The 17218-nt window shown below is 39.4% G+C and overlaps 1 protein-coding gene across 3 annotated transcripts in view; it reads left to right on the top strand.

The window, feature by feature from the left end:
- The first annotated feature begins 10669 nt into the window (after positions 1-10669).
- LOC100491930 (cell surface hyaluronidase) overlaps positions 10670-17218 on the top strand; it is a 70234-nt gene continuing 63685 nt past the window's right edge. Inside the window, exons 1-2 of one of the 3 annotated variants that reach the window (XM_012959543.3) lie at positions 10670-10960; positions 13654-13998. In XM_012959543.3, coding sequence (XP_012814997.2) covers positions 10921-10960; positions 13654-13998 — 385 coding nt within the window. In that variant the 5' untranslated portion in view covers positions 10670-10920. Of the gene's footprint in view, positions 10970-12230; positions 12569-13653; positions 13999-17218 lie in introns of those variants that run through there. The other 2 variants (XM_002932255.5, XM_031899223.1) reach the window with 2 other exon arrangements.

Genomic DNA, 17218 nt, shown 5'->3' with positions numbered 1-17218 from the left:
AATACCTCTGCTAAAACACCCGTAGAGGAAATTATCAGTTAATGGTCAGCATTTTATATATTTGTAGTCATGACAAGCAGCTGTTACTAGTAGCTCCATGTGTCTTCACCCTAACAGGCCACTTAATATGATATAAACTATCTGTTGGTTAAGTATTCATTGTGGGTTATAGTTTCATTTAAGAGCAGGACAGAACATCAACGCAAAATTTCATAGCTCACAGAGTACCCCATAGTTCATACTGCAACCACAGCTCACTAAGCATCAGAAAGCATATTATGAAATACAATGTGCCTCCATAGTGGCTACAATAATGTGTATCAAATAACTTACCATGTCCTCAGTAAAGAGCCAAATACTACAACATCCTGGTACCACATGACTGTCCCCCAATCTAGAAAGTGCTAGACATGAGGTACTGGCCAAGGTGGAAGTGGCAACTGAATGCTACTATGGATTTCAACCAGTAACCCCCAGTGAAATAACGTACCTGTATTTAGCCACCCGCAACCTACCCACCTCACGGAAACATATAAGGTATTTTCCTGACCTGGGTACCTGGATTGGCACAGGATACCAGTGTGTATAGCTGCAATGTTTTTTCATGTGTTTGCACAAATGTTATACAGCACATTCCGAAAAAAATTCAACATTTGTGTCATTATTTATGGCCGTTTACTTTCCCATACTTCCAAAACACTTCATCCAAGATAAGTAGACAGTTTACTATGAGCTATGAGTCCATGATACATTTACTATCAAAACCATATGTTACATCAATATGCACATTCATTCCTTTGCAAAAGGAGTGTAAAAACACATCTGCTGTTACTGAGACATTCTAGTATCACACATATACAGAAGCCCGAACTTTATCTTCAATTACTCCAAGCCTGTTAAACACATTCCTGGCCGGTCATAGTCATTTGTTTGTCGGACAAACACTCAGTCCTTTATCAGTCAGCCAAATGATAGCTCACTGCGAGTCTGACTTAAATTGATTTAAGTTTAATCATGAAAAAAGTCATTTTTTCTTCATAGTTTTATTTTTTGACATATTACAGCTATGGGACCTGATATCCAGAATGCTTGGGACCAGAGGTTTTCCAGAAAAGGGGTCTTTCTGTAATTTGGATCTTCATACCTTAAGTCTAGTAAGATAAACCTTATATAAACCCAATTGGTTTTGAGGGAGAGGTCCCCATTGCTCCATATGGGAGGAAAAGTTTAACATTTTGGTGCCTGATTACAGTAAAAAAGGAAATCATTTTTAATGATTTCTTTAAAATGGAGTATATGGGAGATGACCTTCCCATAATTCAGATCTTTTTGGATAACAGGTTTCCAGATAATGGCCCCATACCTCTACTATATTCACCTTGAGTGTGTAGGATTCAGATCTCTGTCCACTATATTAGGCAGCACATGCATGTTATAGTAAGAAAAATTTGCTTTATACTTACTGTTAGTGCAGATATATTTATAGACAGTCAAAATATGAGCATTATATAGCCAATATTTTTATTTTAAACCAAAAAGTTGATTGGGTGCCATGTGCAATAAACGACACAAAGTTTGCCCATGGGTACTAACCTATAACAACTAGTATGTTGACTGTTATCAGTGACCAGACCTGTAGCAAACACTGCACCTTTTATTACATAAGCCTCTTATTATTTTATTACTCCCCAAATAGGAAAAAAAATATGTCCAGTGTAATCTATAACATTCCCTCTCAGTTCCTTCTTACAAACCTAAAGCTGAAAAATTGATTCTTATTTCATTCAGTACTTGGAATGTGCTGCAGGAGATTCTTCATATGGGCTTGTTTTGTTCTCCTAAACATCAGGATCTAATTTATCTTTACTGCCCAAAAATTCTGATTTTTTTTTTTACTATACGATTCTTTTATAACCTTCTCTCTCTGACTTTCACTGTTGTTTTGCAAGACAGTCCAAACTCATCAAACCACGGATGCATTTTCCAGATGGAGTTACAGTGGAGCTTGCAGGGGGTGAGAAAGGGTTCTGTCCATAAATTATTTACAGGAAAGATGTTCCCTCCAGAACTATTGATGGTCTGTAGAGGGGGGGGGAAGGGGGCAAAACAAAACCAGTTTGGGGGATATCAATCTATCAGTGTAAAGTAAAATCCATCAATGTTTTATAAGGAATAGGTAAATTTAACAGATTAGGTGTAAGGTGTTACTAAACTGATATCCTGCAAGGTCTATATACATCCAGTAAGGCTCAATTAAAAAGGAGATGTGAGTCTATGGATGGTACAAGTAATGTATATCTCAAATATATGCCTGCAAACAATACAAGCACACATCTCCAAGTCATGTTATTTTTGGTCAAGTCTCTTGGTCAAAAATATCTAGTATACTGCATGTTTTCTTTCTTGACACAAGACTAAACAGGGCATATTTATCAACAACCCGGTCATGGGTGGTAACAGCAGCTAAGCTCTTCTTACATCTTTTGACATTTATTTAAAAGCAGCACTTAGTGCTGAATGCAGAGGGCTACAAAGGTGCACAAGTTATGTCTAGCCTTCTACCCCCAAGCTTTGGCTGAACAACAGTTCCCAGCAAGTGTTGCCAACAGCTATTGCACCAATGAACAAAGTATTAACTCTACATTTTACAGCTTTTAGAAGCCAACCCTTTTTTGAAACTTCTGCCAGCATGGCTATGGCAATAAGGGCACTACAACACTTTACTGCACTCAGCATTAAAAAACTTTTTGCTAGGGCAGGTGAACCCTATAACAAAAGAAAAGAGCCCCCCAAGTGCAGAATATATTAATACTGAAATCTGCAAATGATATTGTTCCTAATAGAAAGAGGGTAAAATAGTCAGTACAGAAAAAGTTGAACATCCCTAGATCCAGAGGTTGATAAAACCCTACTGGAGCTTAGCATCATCAGGATCTATAGTTTAAAAACATATGCTTTATTTATACCAAATTAAAAGTAAACACATGCTCATACACAAGCGCACATTTCCAAAACCATGTATAAACAAATATTATAGGACCGTCCATGCATATAAACCGATTGCGTTACTTAGCACAAAGAATGTTATACACTGTGAGGCAATTAAGGGGAATAAAGTAAAGCCAAGAACACAACAGAATCAAGTATAATAATATTTTCATTCCCCACAGTGTTGTATTAGTACTAGATCAGCAAAGCAAAGGCATATATCACAGCAAAATGCATTTTCCACCAAGTCTCACCCATGTAACATGTCTCTAACAAATCGACAAATGCATCATTTATTAACACACATCCTCAGAAGCACAGTGGATCAAAGTTTGATGTCCCAACTTAGCCCCAGTTGGCGCTGATTTTTATTTCTATATAGTTTCTTTCACTCACCATCTGGGTCTAGGGTTGTTCTACTATTGTACTCCAAAATTTCCAATGCAAGTAAATAAGCCCCAAAAAATGTTCTTAGATGAAGCCTTAATATAGTTAAAGACCCTCAATATGCTCATCGTCTCTAATATAAACAATGTCAAATTGCTCATACTCTCTTCATACCTGAAATCCTCCATTCCCCTAATTAATTAATTAATTAATTTTGTTGCCCTTCTGTGGACTTTTCATCGTTTCAGTCATTTGATATACAGTCATTGCATTGTATATTCTAAAAGGGGCCTTAGAAAATCTGTAAATAAACGTATAGTTCCTCCCTGGATTTTATAACATTTACTATAGGACAATGTTTTTCTGGGCCTAATATTTGCAGCTTGATGCATTTACAAACACTTTTTTTTATAGCTTAACTAATATGCTTGCTAGGTTTTCTGGTGACCAGGACATCACTTATTTCAGCTACATATCTTTGCTGCCATTTAAGCATATTTTTCATGGTTTTGGACAGAAGGGAATTATTTTAATTTATCCTGGCATCAATACGTTCTGGCCCATGTGTCTCCACCTATCAGCATAGATGGACCGCATGTAATATCACAGACATGTTAAGACCAATGTTAAGAAATTGCGACTCTAGACTCCTTTAAAAAAAAAAAAAATTAAAAACCAAACATGTCAAGCATAATAGTTAAATTATACAAAAGTCAATGTGTTTTTTATAAGCAGTGACTGGGCATAGTACGTAAGAAGGAAGGATGAATTTGTGCAAAATACACAAAAATACTGCCATAAAACTTGTTTTATTTTGCTGAGAAGCAAAAACCTGGAAAAAGGTTCATGTTTCAGTAGAACAATGATCCCAAACACTAGGCAAAGTAACACTGCAGTGCCTAAATAAGAAAAATGTAAATAGTTGAGGCCCTGATCTCAGTCCATTCCAATATTTGAACACTGAGATGTCAAGTGTCATCAATGTTCCCTCTAATTTCTTCTTAGCTATGTGCACAAAAAAGTTCTTTAGTGCTCACATTTTTAAAAATTGTGTGCTCAGGTCAGGTTTTCATATAAATTCTTTGAGCGCACCACAATTTGTTGTGTGCGCTGGCCTCAAAATTTGTTTGTGTGAGCACAAGCGCACAGCTTAGAGGGAACATTGATGTTATCCATAATAACTGAGCAACCTGCAACAAATTTACCTGGAAGAAGGCATCAAAATCACTCCTGAACCTGCTTACCCCAAATCAATCAGTTGTTATTGCTGCAAAATGTGACTCTACACAACATATCATTGATTAATATTAATAAATATTTGTGGGTATTGGATACTTCATAAAACAGCATATCTAATGCTTTGTTGTTCAGTATATTAAAACAAGGTTTATTGCAGTATTTTTCTGTATTTTGCTCAAATTAAATCTTATATAAGAAGATGCTCAGTCCTTGTCCTATGATATACATTTTGGGTCAACCATACCAAGAGCTTTTAATAACACTGGCCAGAATGGGAAGATGGCATGAAAGTAGCTCTCACAAAGAGTCATGTGAACTAAAGAACAGCTGGCATTTGTCAAAAAGCATCATAGTGCCCATCTGTAATGTGGGGATGTTTTGATAAAGATACAGTTTTTTTGGCAAAGTTCAAAGCAATATGTGTGGGTTAAATATAACACTGTCCATAGCTGTCCACAGGGCTCTGGGGCTGCCAGAACTTGGCCTCTTGCTAAAATGAATGGAAGAATTAATTGTTGGTGCTAAATAAAGGGAAATACTGAAAAAAACAGTTTCAGGCTGCTAAAGTCAAAGGCAAAGTAACACATAGAGGCAGATTTACTAAAACTCTAACATTTTTCATTCTAATAAACTCTTTCCACAACTGTTCTACATTTACTAAAAAGTCTCAACTGAAAAAGTCTGCACTGGAAAAGTGACTGAATTGTTGCACAAAAAACAGCGTACAAAATCTGAAAGTTTTGAAGCAGAAGAAGGATCCTCTAGGGAAGGGCATCTACCATTCACTTTAGCTGGTGAATTGTCAAATTTGGAGTTTTAGCCGTTCTGATGCATAGTAAATTATGGAAAAGTTGCAACTTTTTTTCTGTGACTTTTAGTGCTAAAAATCCGATGGTTGGTAAATTGCCCACTGAGTGTTTTAACAACAAATAGGTGAATGTTCTACAATGGCCCAGTCAATTCCCTGATGAGTCCAAAGAAGAATCTGTGCTGTTATTTAAAATTGAGCTGATCAAGTGACTTCTGACTCACTAAAAAAACTTGCTTGAAAAATATGTGCCATAGTCACTCTGCAAATACATATTTACTCCAAAGGACTTAAAAAGTCTTGGCAGTATGAATGTGGACCTGAATACTTATGCAAACAGCATCTTTCCAGTGGTGTAACTATATAGGGGGCAAACCCCACACCTTGTGTGGGGGGGGGCACGGGGAACAGGGGTCCACAAGAGGGCACGCAGGTGACTCAAAAATTAGAGCCTTATATTTTGTCTCAGTCTTGTCTGTGTGCCTAGGGCAGCAATAAACCTAATTATAGCCCTGGGCTTGATATATGTACCCTTCTAATGTCGGACGCTGCAGATTATGTTGGTGCTGTATAAGAACCTGTACTCATTGATAATAAATAATAATAGATAACAAAGGCGAGATTCATTTTTAAAGGAACTCCTTGTTCTGTCCATTCTAAACATTTTCATTTTATGATTGCCAGTGTTTTTTGGTGGATAAGATTTTCACATGTGCTTGTAAAAGTCAAACAAAGTCTGCAAGAGAACACAATTGTCTAGTGTTGATGTGTGTGTATGATTATTTTTGCATAACCAAGTACCAGATTCCAGGAAAATGGCTACCCTAGGATCTGACAGAACAGTATTATATGCCAATATATTTATGCAGCACTTACAGACTGTTCATCATTCTCTGTTCCAGTGGAGATCACAATGTAAGGTTCCTGTCACATAACAGTTAATTTTCATCAGGAGCCAATAAATCTGACTTTATTTAGTACAGAAGAAACCCATGCAGACACAGAGAGAAGATTCCTTGCCAAAAGGTAAAAATGGCGCAAGTCAGCAGTGCTAACCACTAAGCTATGATTTCACCCTATGCAGTATATCTGCTGCTAAATTGCAACACATAGAATACTCAAGTCAAGCTCAGACTGGCAATCTGCATATTCAGGCAAATGCCAGAGGGGCTGTGGTAGGGTGACACAGACAGTCACTATTTCTTGGGCCTGTGGGGGGGGGGGGGGCTGTTTAGGCCTCTGTGTACTTGAAATGCCAGGGCCTATTTTGAATCTCAGTCTGGACCTAACTCAAGTGTTTAGCTATCAGATGGTGGCAAAAGAAGTTCAGTATTAACCCCATGTAGAAGATCCCTGGCATGTAGATGATTTTGCAGTATGTAGTTGAGGAGTTCTAGTCCAACAGCAGCTGGGGAGGCAAAGTTTAGCTGACTCACAGAATCCGCATGGAGCTGGTTATGTTAAACATCTTTCCCTTCTTTGTAACAGCTGTTTCTCTTCAGAGCTTTGCTGTGTGCTGAGCCATACTGTGCACTAGGTATGATCAATTATTTCACTCCAGGGATCCATGCACACAAAGCAAACTCGCTCTTTCTTCTATGAAGAATGGAGCCTATTAAATATTGGAAGAGACCAAAGTAGAGCTGGTAAGTAATTCCTCTGGTTTAAGTTCATTATGGCCACATTGTAATTTTTCCCCCTCTGCTACCTACAGCTATAATTGTATTTTGCTCAGGGCTATGTCTTCCTTTTGTTTGTGATGATTATTAATGGATGTCAGGCATGAACTTTTATCTCTGCAGGGATCTACAGCTTGAAGCTCTTAAAACTTTGATGATTCTCTGAGGATACTGGAAGCTTCAGTTCAGCAACAATCGGAGAGCCAAAGAGATCTTTCCATTTATGTGGTCTCTGCTTCCACACACACTATACAGTATATATCACATTAACCATATGCCATTAAAGGTTCACCTTTAAGTTAACTTTTAGTATGTTTTCAAATAGCCAATTCCAAGCAACTTTTTAATTGTTCTTAATTAATTTTTTTATAGCTTTTGATTTATGTACCTTCTTTTTCTGACTCTTTCCAACTTTCAAATGGGGCTCACTGACCCCAGCAGCCAAAAAACTATTGCTCTGTGAAGCTACAATTGTTACTTTTATTACTTATTTTTCTATTCATGTACTCTCCTGTAAATATATTAGTCTCTCATTCAAACCACTCCCTAGTTGCTAGGGTAATATGAATCCTAGTAACCAGATAACTGCTAAACTTGTGTTTAAAGTTGTGTTGTATTGAAAGTTGCAGAACAAAAAGTGAAATAAGTGAAAAAACACACAAAAATAAAAAATGAGGACCAATTGCAAATTCTCTCAGAATATTTACTCTGCTTCACGCTAAATGTTAAAGGTGAACAACCACTTTACTTATTGGAAAAAAATTGAAGAGGGCTCACGAAAGAATGTGGCGTATATATGAAGTAAAAAAAGGTCAAATTTGAAAGCGTCAAATTTGAGAGCACCACAACACACCTGGTCTGCACTTGTAAAAAAATCTTCTAATATTTAATATATTTCAAATATTTTATCAGTAACAGAGGCCAAATAGTTGACAGTAAACTACATGACAGTCATCGGTCCAAATGTAATGTAAAATAGCTTGGATGCACCCATCAGAACAGGGTCACTCACATCAGCTCCTATTGAATATGAAAGCAATAACCTAGTACATGAAAAGAAACACTTGTGAGTCACATAAACATTAAGTAGAAGTCAATGGTTGGGAGGCCACTGTACTAATATGAGCATTTGCATCTAATTTACACTATAAGCAGGTGGCACATTTACCAGCACCTCTAGTATTCACAACCCTGTCTAATACACAGTGATTAGTGACCTGCTCACACACACATACCAAGGATGTTAGGTCACAGTCCTGTTCAGGACTGATGAATTCTTATGAGTTTACCATCCCTACTGTTTTAGGTGCTGATTTCCCTTTAAAGGGTGCCCATGGGCTTTTCTATTAAACTAAATCCCTGGAATTTTGTATTTATTTTTTTAATCTCATAATGTTTAGTACCAGTTGTAGCAGTTAAAAAATTGTCTGTACACAAAAGTTTTCTTTTTTGGCAACAAGAGACAGTCCAGTAACCCATAGCAACGAGACATTTGCTTTCATTATTCTAACTGCACTAGAGCAACAATGTCTGCTCAGTTGCTATGGGTTACTACTCTTGTGCAGATGGTACCTGTTAGTAATTAAGCACCAGAATGTCTGAAACCCACTGGCCTAAATTGTAGGCTTACATTTACCAGGATTGTTTGAGTTCTGCAGTATTCTCTTCACACTGTATTCTGGATTCATCTTTTAAAATTAGTTTTATACCAGCTAAAATTATTTAAAATGTTTTTGTTTTATTAACATTTATGAATAATTGATCTGCCCCTCAACTACCCTAGTGGGTTGTAGAGTCCAAGTACAACTTATTGTAACACAGAAACATGGGGCTTCAGTGAGCTGGGAAGCTAGTTATGTTATTTTTAGTAAGATGGAAGTAAATTAACCAGGGCCATATCTATATAAAGGCACCTGAAGGCCTGTACCTAGGGCAGCAAATGCTTCCTGGCCAAATCAGGCAGCGGAGCTGGGGGGTGAGGGTTCCCATGGTGACCGTAGGTGCATTTTACATAACTTCCAAAGAAAATTACATTAACCTGACTTACGTCACTTTTGCAACCTAGGGGTGTAGATAGGTACAGTGCCTAGGGTAACGCTGGACCTAAATAGAGCCCTGAAAGGGGTGTATTTCATATGGATTTGTGTAGTTATAGGGCTAAAGCACATGGGACATTTTGATCAGATTTTGTGGGTCAGATTATTGTCACGTAACAGCACAAGATTTTGTAGGATCCTACAAAATCTGATCCCCACAGCTGTAATGCATTTTCAATCAGGTATAGTTGTATTGTGTCTTTTATGCATGCATCTACATCCAACAGTCAATGTGTTTGAAAAAATTTCACACAGCATGCAGTGCTCCCTTCTGATAGGCACGTTGCATTGGATGTAGTTTTTTTCTGGTCTGCCTACCTAAGGCCAAACAATCAAATTAAAATGGCGGGTTTATGGTCTTCCAGACCAAAGACCTCATCAACAAGCCAATGCGGTCCCCGGTCCGATGGAGAAATCAAACCTGCATGATGAGATCTGGCATATTTTAGGCCCATCAGGGGTGCCCATACATGGGCAAATAAACAGCCGCATTGGTCTGAAGAACCCAAATCAGCAGCTAAAATCTGCCCCGTGTATGGCCAGGGTATGGTTGTAAAAGGAAAGCTTTAGTGTCAGTTTGCTTTCCAGCATCGTATCAGGTTTGTGAAACTCTGAATCATAAAAAATATGCTTAAGTAGAACTAAGCACTACAGATTCCAGTTTGTACAGAGAATGGGGGCATCCTGCAACTCCAAAGAGCTTGCCACATTAGGCCTTTCCAGCCTGTCTAGTCAGAAGTTAGAAAAGTGCAGCCCCTATCAACGTCAAATTTCTTAACTCTGTCTGGTCACTTGAGCAAAAGAGTTTATTGATTAGTCTGTCTTTCTTGCAAACCCAGAGGCTGTAATTAGCACCATTGTTCTGGATTGATCCCACACCTAGGACGTGTTGCCCATGATGAGCTTGAGGCTTGACTTATTGACACTTGTTCATGCCTTGCTGCTTCAGAAATGAAAATGAAGAAGATACCCAGTATTCCCAGTAAATGACACAGACATATTGGCAAGTACAGCAGTCATTAGCAGGAGGGGAAGTTGGCCAAATGAATTAGTAGTCACTATACAGACTGGATCCACTAAAACCCCTTTAACTGAACCTATATTTCTTTAGTGGGAATAAAGGAGAGCTAAAGAATGTTTAAAATCAATGGTAAAATCAATTGATAATTAATTGCTGGAACATGGTATTGTCCCAATGGGTATAGTGAATAAAAGGAATGTGTATGTCACTACACTACAGTAAATGTTGCACTGCAGTAAATGCTATTAATATGCCGCTGGTCATTGTTACAGAAAAATATTCTGTCATTTATTATCCGTCCTCCCCCCCTCCGTTAGCATATGTTGCTTGCGGGGGGGAAGTTGGAATAAAATATTCCATCTGCAAATGAGAAAATCTTTGGCCACTCCCCCCCCCTCCTGTCCTCCCAGGTATCATCCCAAATCTCCCTTCTGGTTCTAGCAGAGAGAGAGCAGCCAGAACACGTTAGGCTGCCGGCGGCAGGATACATGATTATAGTGCGCTTTATCATATTCTAGTGATACTATATGGGGGAGGCTCTGCCGCCTCACTGTGTGTAATGTAAGGAGAGAGCAGGACCAGAACAGAGGGGGAGAGCAGGGTTAAACCCAGAACACTAGGGGGAAGGGGAGGGGGCTGCCAGCTGAGAACTGCTAAGCCCCAAGCAAAGCCAATTGTCAATCGGAGTGGGATGCAGGGCAAATGTGCTTGGACCGGCGGCAAAGGAGGAGCAAAGTGACCGGTGAGAGAGGTATGAGGGGCAGCGGTGTGGGAGAGGGGGAATGGACTTGATGCTGCCCAGGGTCCGGGGGGTGCACAGGGACACAGGGCTGCAGTTCCCATTCACTTCACTTTTCCAGGTCTCCTGCTCTGACAGGAGGCTTCTCCTACACTCTGGATCTCAGGAGCTTAACCCGCCCCTTCATAACCCACTCCTCCTCCTTCCTCCAGTCCACTTCAGTGACTGTCATCTTCCCTGGGACTTTCTTCTGTAGCTTCTCTTTTTTCCCTGCTTCCTAACTATTGTTCTTGTCTGGATCTCTTTTCTTTCCCTACTTCCTTCCTATTGCCCCTGTCTGAATCTTTTTTCTTTCCCTACTTCCTTCCTATTGCCCCTGTCTGAATCTTTTTTCTTTCCCTACTTCCTTCCTATTGCCCCTGTCTAAACCTTTTTTCTTTCCCTACTTCCTTCCTATTGCCCCTGTCTGAATCTTTTTTCTTTCCCTACTTCCTTCCTATTGCCCCTGTCTGAACCTTTTTTCTTTCCCTACTTCCTTCCTATTGCCCCTGTCTGAATCTTTTTTCTTTCCCTACTTCCTTCCTATTGCTCCTGTCTGAATCTTTTTTCTTTCCCTACTTCCTTCCTATTGCTCCTGTCTGAATCTTTTTTCTTTCCCTACTTCCTTCCTATTGCTCCTGTCTGAATCTTTTTTCTTTCCCTACTTCCTTCCTATTGCTCCTGTCTGTATCTTTTTTCTTCCTTGCTTCTTTCCTGTTGCCCCTGTCTGTATCTTTTTTCTTTCCCTACTTCCTTCCTGTTGGTCCTGTCTGTGTCTATTTCTTTCCTGCTTCCTAATTATTGCCCCTGCCTGTATCTATTTCCCTTCCCTTCTTTCTAACTATTGATCCTGTCTGTATTTTTTTTCTTTCTTGCTTCCATGCTTTTGCCCCTGTTTGCAGTTACATATTTACTTTCATGCTGCCTGACTATTGCTTCTTTCTGTATCTATTTCCTTCCTTCCTATTGCCCCTGTATGTATCTCTTTCCTTGCTTCCTTTCTATTGCTCCTGTCTGTATCTGTATCATGTCTATCTTTTTTCTTTCCTGCTTCCATTCTAGTCTCTTTTTGTATGTCCTTCCTTTCTATTGTCCCTGTCTGCATTTCTTTCCTTTTCCTTTTTCTTCCTATCATCCCTCTCTGTATCTCTTTCCTGATGCCTCCCTAATATTTGTCTGTATCTCTTTCTTTTTCTGCTTACTTCCTATTGTCCCTGTCCGTATGTGTGCACACCTCTACAGAGATATGCATGCATACAGACAGATTCTTTTCTTTTCTTCCTTGATATCTGGTCTGTACACTCTTTTCATGAAGCTTTTCCTTCCCTGCTTAACTCCTGCTGTGTCTGATTTCCACTTCAGCATCAGAGAAGTGTGGGCACTAAGTTGTTAAATGTATCCCTCTTTGACCCCTGTTCTGTATAATTTTACAGCTTTGTTTGGTTCCTATATTTGCTCTGTGCCTCTGTAATCTTAACTGTGAGAACTGTGAGCATATGATGATTAATTGCAATTAAGCCATTAGTGGTATACAGTGGGAACCTGACCCTGAAAATGAACATAGTGCCATATGTAAGTTATATGGAGGGTGCAGATGTGATACTTTTACATTAAAGTGCTAGTAAACCTTCATATTAACCTTTAGTATAGTGATATTCTGAGAAAAATGTTAATTTTTTTTAATATAAAATTTGTTTCACAGCTCGCCACTTTGGAATTTCAGCTTCTGAAATGCTCTGGTCGAGTTTACCCAGCCAGGCATTGGTCTGAATGACAGACTGTAAAATGAATAGGAGAGGGCCTGACTAGAATAATAAGTTAAGGTATGGGATCTGTTATCCAGAATGCTCAGACCTGGGATTTTCCAGATAAGGGATGCCTCTGTAATTTGGAACACCATAATTTTAATCTACTAAAATATACTAATCATTTAAACATTAAATAAACCCAATAGGATGGTTTTGACTCTATTAAAAAATAATTATATCTTAGCTGGGATCAAGTACAAGGTACTGTTTTAATATTACAGAGAAAAAGAGAATACATTTGGAAAATTTGAATTATTTGATTAAAATGGAGTCTGTTGGAGATGGACCTTCCGTAGTTGAGAGCATTCTGCATAATGGGTTTCTGAATAACAAATCCCATACTGGTAATAGAAACTAAACCTAGATATAAAATTTTAGCCTCAAAGAACAATTTTTTTTGGCTGTTGGGATCAGTGAACCCCAATAATCAGATCATTCAAAGACTATAAAAAATAATGCCAACAGAAAAGTTGCTGAGAATAGGAGACTCTATGAGATACAAAAAGTTAAGGAGGAATAAAGTCTTTACACAAGCAAGCTGAAGTTGTTAACAGGGGTGACAAAAGGGGTGTCCCATCTGCAGCTGTCATTAAACTTCTGACTGCCAAAATGTATATAGCATGCATCAAAACCTTTCATTTTTCTATTTATTTATTGCATGCATGTGCAAGCATTACCCTTCCAGAGAGAATAAGTACTAGGAAGGAAGGGGTTAGGGATCATGGAGCACAGATAACATGGGACATAATTAGCTGACAGACACTTCCATCACTTAAAGTAAAGTAACTGCACAACTTCTCAGTGCAGAGAGAACAGCTGTTTGAGTTTTCCCTCTTGTATATGTTACAGGTCTAAACATGCTCCCAACAGCCAATATGGGATGCTGTGCACATGGACTCTTGTCTCCTTCCTCTGTAGATGAAGACTGTCTGCAGATCCACTTACACAGGCAATGGCACGGGGACACTGCTGACACTCATAATTGTGACTCATGCCCAGCACCTACTTATCAACCAGGAGAAAAGTGGAGCAGACACCAAGACATTCTCACTGTCACCTATCTCTCCGGGAGAGGAAACATACCTATGGGAAAACTTGCAGCCTTTCTGCCTTCATCACCCAGCCTTTCACAAGTGTTCCTATTCCTTCTGATGCTTCTGTGCTGGCAGAGATGTGCAGCTGGAAATCTAAACTGTTAGTAAGCTGTAGATGATTCTGGGGGTGGGGAAACCTGGGGGCTAAATACAAGCAGAAAGCATGTTTCTGGTTTAAATGCTAAAGAATAGAAGTAAGATCACATAACAGAGCCCAAGTGTGTGTAATGTGATCCCCTCCAGGGATAAACAAGGATCTACAGTAGAAATCATTTTAGTTAAAAAAAGGGGCTGCCTTAAGCAGCTGCTGTAAGAACAAATGCTTATAGCTAGAGATCTGTCAGAGATACACAGTAATAGCATCTATCTTGCAACTCTCAGCAGAGCTTCTTATGGAATTGTCACAGGCAGTTATATATTACCCTATTGACAAACACTGCAGTAACAAAGGACCATAAACTTACCTCATATCACACTATCAATGAGGACAAATAATATTAATGACATAATTATCTGGCATATAGATACACAGCACTTTGTAGAGATTGTTATTCATTTAAATCAGTCTGTATCCCAGTGCCACAGCTTTTAATCTCCTTTGTCGCAGGAGACTAATCTCCCCAATATGCCATCCCACCGGCTAGAATGCCAATCGCCGGTGGGATGGCATACACGGCGCCAATATCGCCAAAGTTTCCTCTCAAGGCAACTTGAGAGGGACGCCATCTCACTGGCGATTTACATTCTAGCCGGTGGGATGGCATATCGGGGAGATTAGTTGCTCACGACAATGGAGATTTGTTTCGCGGCGACTAATCTCCCCGTCTGTCACAACCCTTAAAGTAGTACATGATTTGGCTACCAATAGGCTGGGTCATATTGAGATAACCGACCCCATGGGCCAAAATGGGATCATAATGGGCCTGTAGAGATTTATTGGAGAAGACTCCATCAGCATGCTGTAGCGTTCCTTCCTTGGTGGTATTTTCTGATCTGTCTGATATATATCTTGCTGATTTTCAGTCAAATTTCAGTTGGACAGGCTGTTGGGAGGGCCCCCTTTACAGTCCAATAAACTGCTGACTCGCTTTGAAGGGGTAGTCAGCAACATTTAGCAGGACATGTATGGCCAGCTTAAGGTTCATATTATATTCTAACAAAACAGTAGGGTTAATTGTATTAGGGGCAAGTTTACCTGCCTGTATGTTTTTAGAGTGTGTAAGGAAACCAAAGAACCCTGAGAAATCATATGCAGCCACATGGAGACCATAATATAGTATGCAGTACAGATACAAGTAGTATAGTGCCTTGGTCGGTATTAAACTCAGGATCCTAGCACTGTATTTAAAGAGAATGTTTGTAAAAAATTATCTTTCTGTTCCTATTAGACCAAATGGGATGGATTGCTAAGTATGCAAGCCTATGGGGGTGTTCAAACAATCAGACTGGCCTTAAACCAAAAGATGATCAACTCTGAACTAGCCAGATAGGTCTTGATTGTTCTGGTCAGGGATCACTGGTTTAGAAAATAGAATGGCTGGAATGTATCTGTCTAGGCTTGGCTGCAGGGCTATAGCTACAGGGTTGAACTTGGCACAAGGGTGCAAGGGGGACCCAGGGACAAAAATAAATGTTTCTATGTACAAGAAAGAAAACCATTTAATTTTGAAATGTCACACACAGGACATAAGGTATATAAAAGGATAATGGTATTAATTGGCATTAATGAGTAGTAATTGGGGAAGTTGCTTTTTAGAGATGATAAGAAGGGGACCTCCAGTATATCACTGAGGCCCTTAGCTGTGCGTCTGGTTGTCTGATTTTTATGAATATTACTGAAAGACGCACAAGTATCACAGAAGAGGCTAAGCTTGTGAAACACCCTGTGGAACCCTACGTGGTCCAGTAAGTTAGGGATATAGTTCTGAGTGGCCGAGTTGGCAAACAATGTCAGCCAGTGTATTGCCAGCTGTATTTTTCATTGTCATGGTTGTATCGGGACTGGTTTGCAGGAGATGTCCATGGGACTCTTGACAAAAAAGGATTAGATTAACTGTGTGACTGGTAGGCTCAATCTAATCCTTGATTAAAGTTTTTAAATAAACTAGTGTGTCTGCCCCTGTAAGAACTCAGCTTCTTGGTCTGACAGATTGGTTTTAAGCAAGAATGTCCAAACTGCAGCTTCCAAAATAATTTTAGAATATTTAACTTGCTGTTAAACAACTGGAAGACCACAAGTTGCACATAAAGCAATTGAAGACTGAACTTACATTTTCGCTGGTGGGATGGTAGTTCGGGGAGATTAGTCGCCCGTGACAAGGGAGATTTGTTGCGGGCGACTAATCTCCCCGTGTGCCAGAGCCCTAAAGATACTGAATTCTTACAGTACCAGGGCTGTTGATAGAGGAGGCTGTTCTAAGTCATAAGTTTGTACCTTGCAGCTTACATCAGCATGATAAAGGTCATGGCACCTTCCCTTCACATGTAGGCACGATATGCTTACACCAGGATTCTGCTGGCTGATTGTGAAGGATTTAGATGGGCTGTAGGCAGAGGATGATTTTCTGGGAAAGATTAGTATTCTACTTAGTTACATAGGGCATGTTCAAACCTATGCTTTGTGTACTCCAGCTGGGAAAGTTTTCACAGAGAGGTCATATCTATTGCTGATATAAAGCATATAATAGTAATATTACAGCAGGCAACTTCCTGACATAGTGGGACCTGGGGGGAAATATTCTTTTTCTTGCCTTAGGTATGGTTTAAGTAAGGAATAGTTGAGAAAGTATTTATCCTACTCAAGGGGCAGTTGTACTCTATAACACTCACATATACTGCACAACTATAAAGCTGGCCATACACGCACCAATGATAGGTTTCGTACGATATTCGGTGTGTGTAGGGCGGATCAAAGAGACGACCGATATCGCAAAGGCTGCGGATATTGGTTGTCTCGTCGATTGACTGGGTTAAAAGATTTTGATGGTCCCCGAACAAAATCTGCATTCAGGGCTGAATCGGCAAGTGGAGGTAGAATTCCTAATCTTTCTACCTCCACATCTGACGATTCAGCCCTGAACAACAGTGGGGGAAATGAACCGATGGTTGCAGGAAAGATCAGAATTGCTATGTGTATGGCCACCTTAAAGCGTAGGCAGAGGCAGATATTTACAATAAGTGCAGTTTGTGACAAATTTTGGATATTCCAGTCTGAATTCAGTAGGCTTATTGTTGCAGTATTTACAACTAAGAAACAACACAATTACAATCTCATAGTACACTTATTGTTAAAGATACACTATAAAACTCATTTAGTAGTA

This window comes from Xenopus tropicalis, chromosome 3 (assembly GCF_000004195.4).
Source record: "Xenopus tropicalis strain Nigerian chromosome 3, UCB_Xtro_10.0, whole genome shotgun sequence".
Taxonomy (NCBI): domain Eukaryota; kingdom Metazoa; phylum Chordata; class Amphibia; order Anura; family Pipidae; genus Xenopus; species Xenopus tropicalis.
This window is presented reverse-complemented; position numbering and strand designations above follow the sequence as displayed.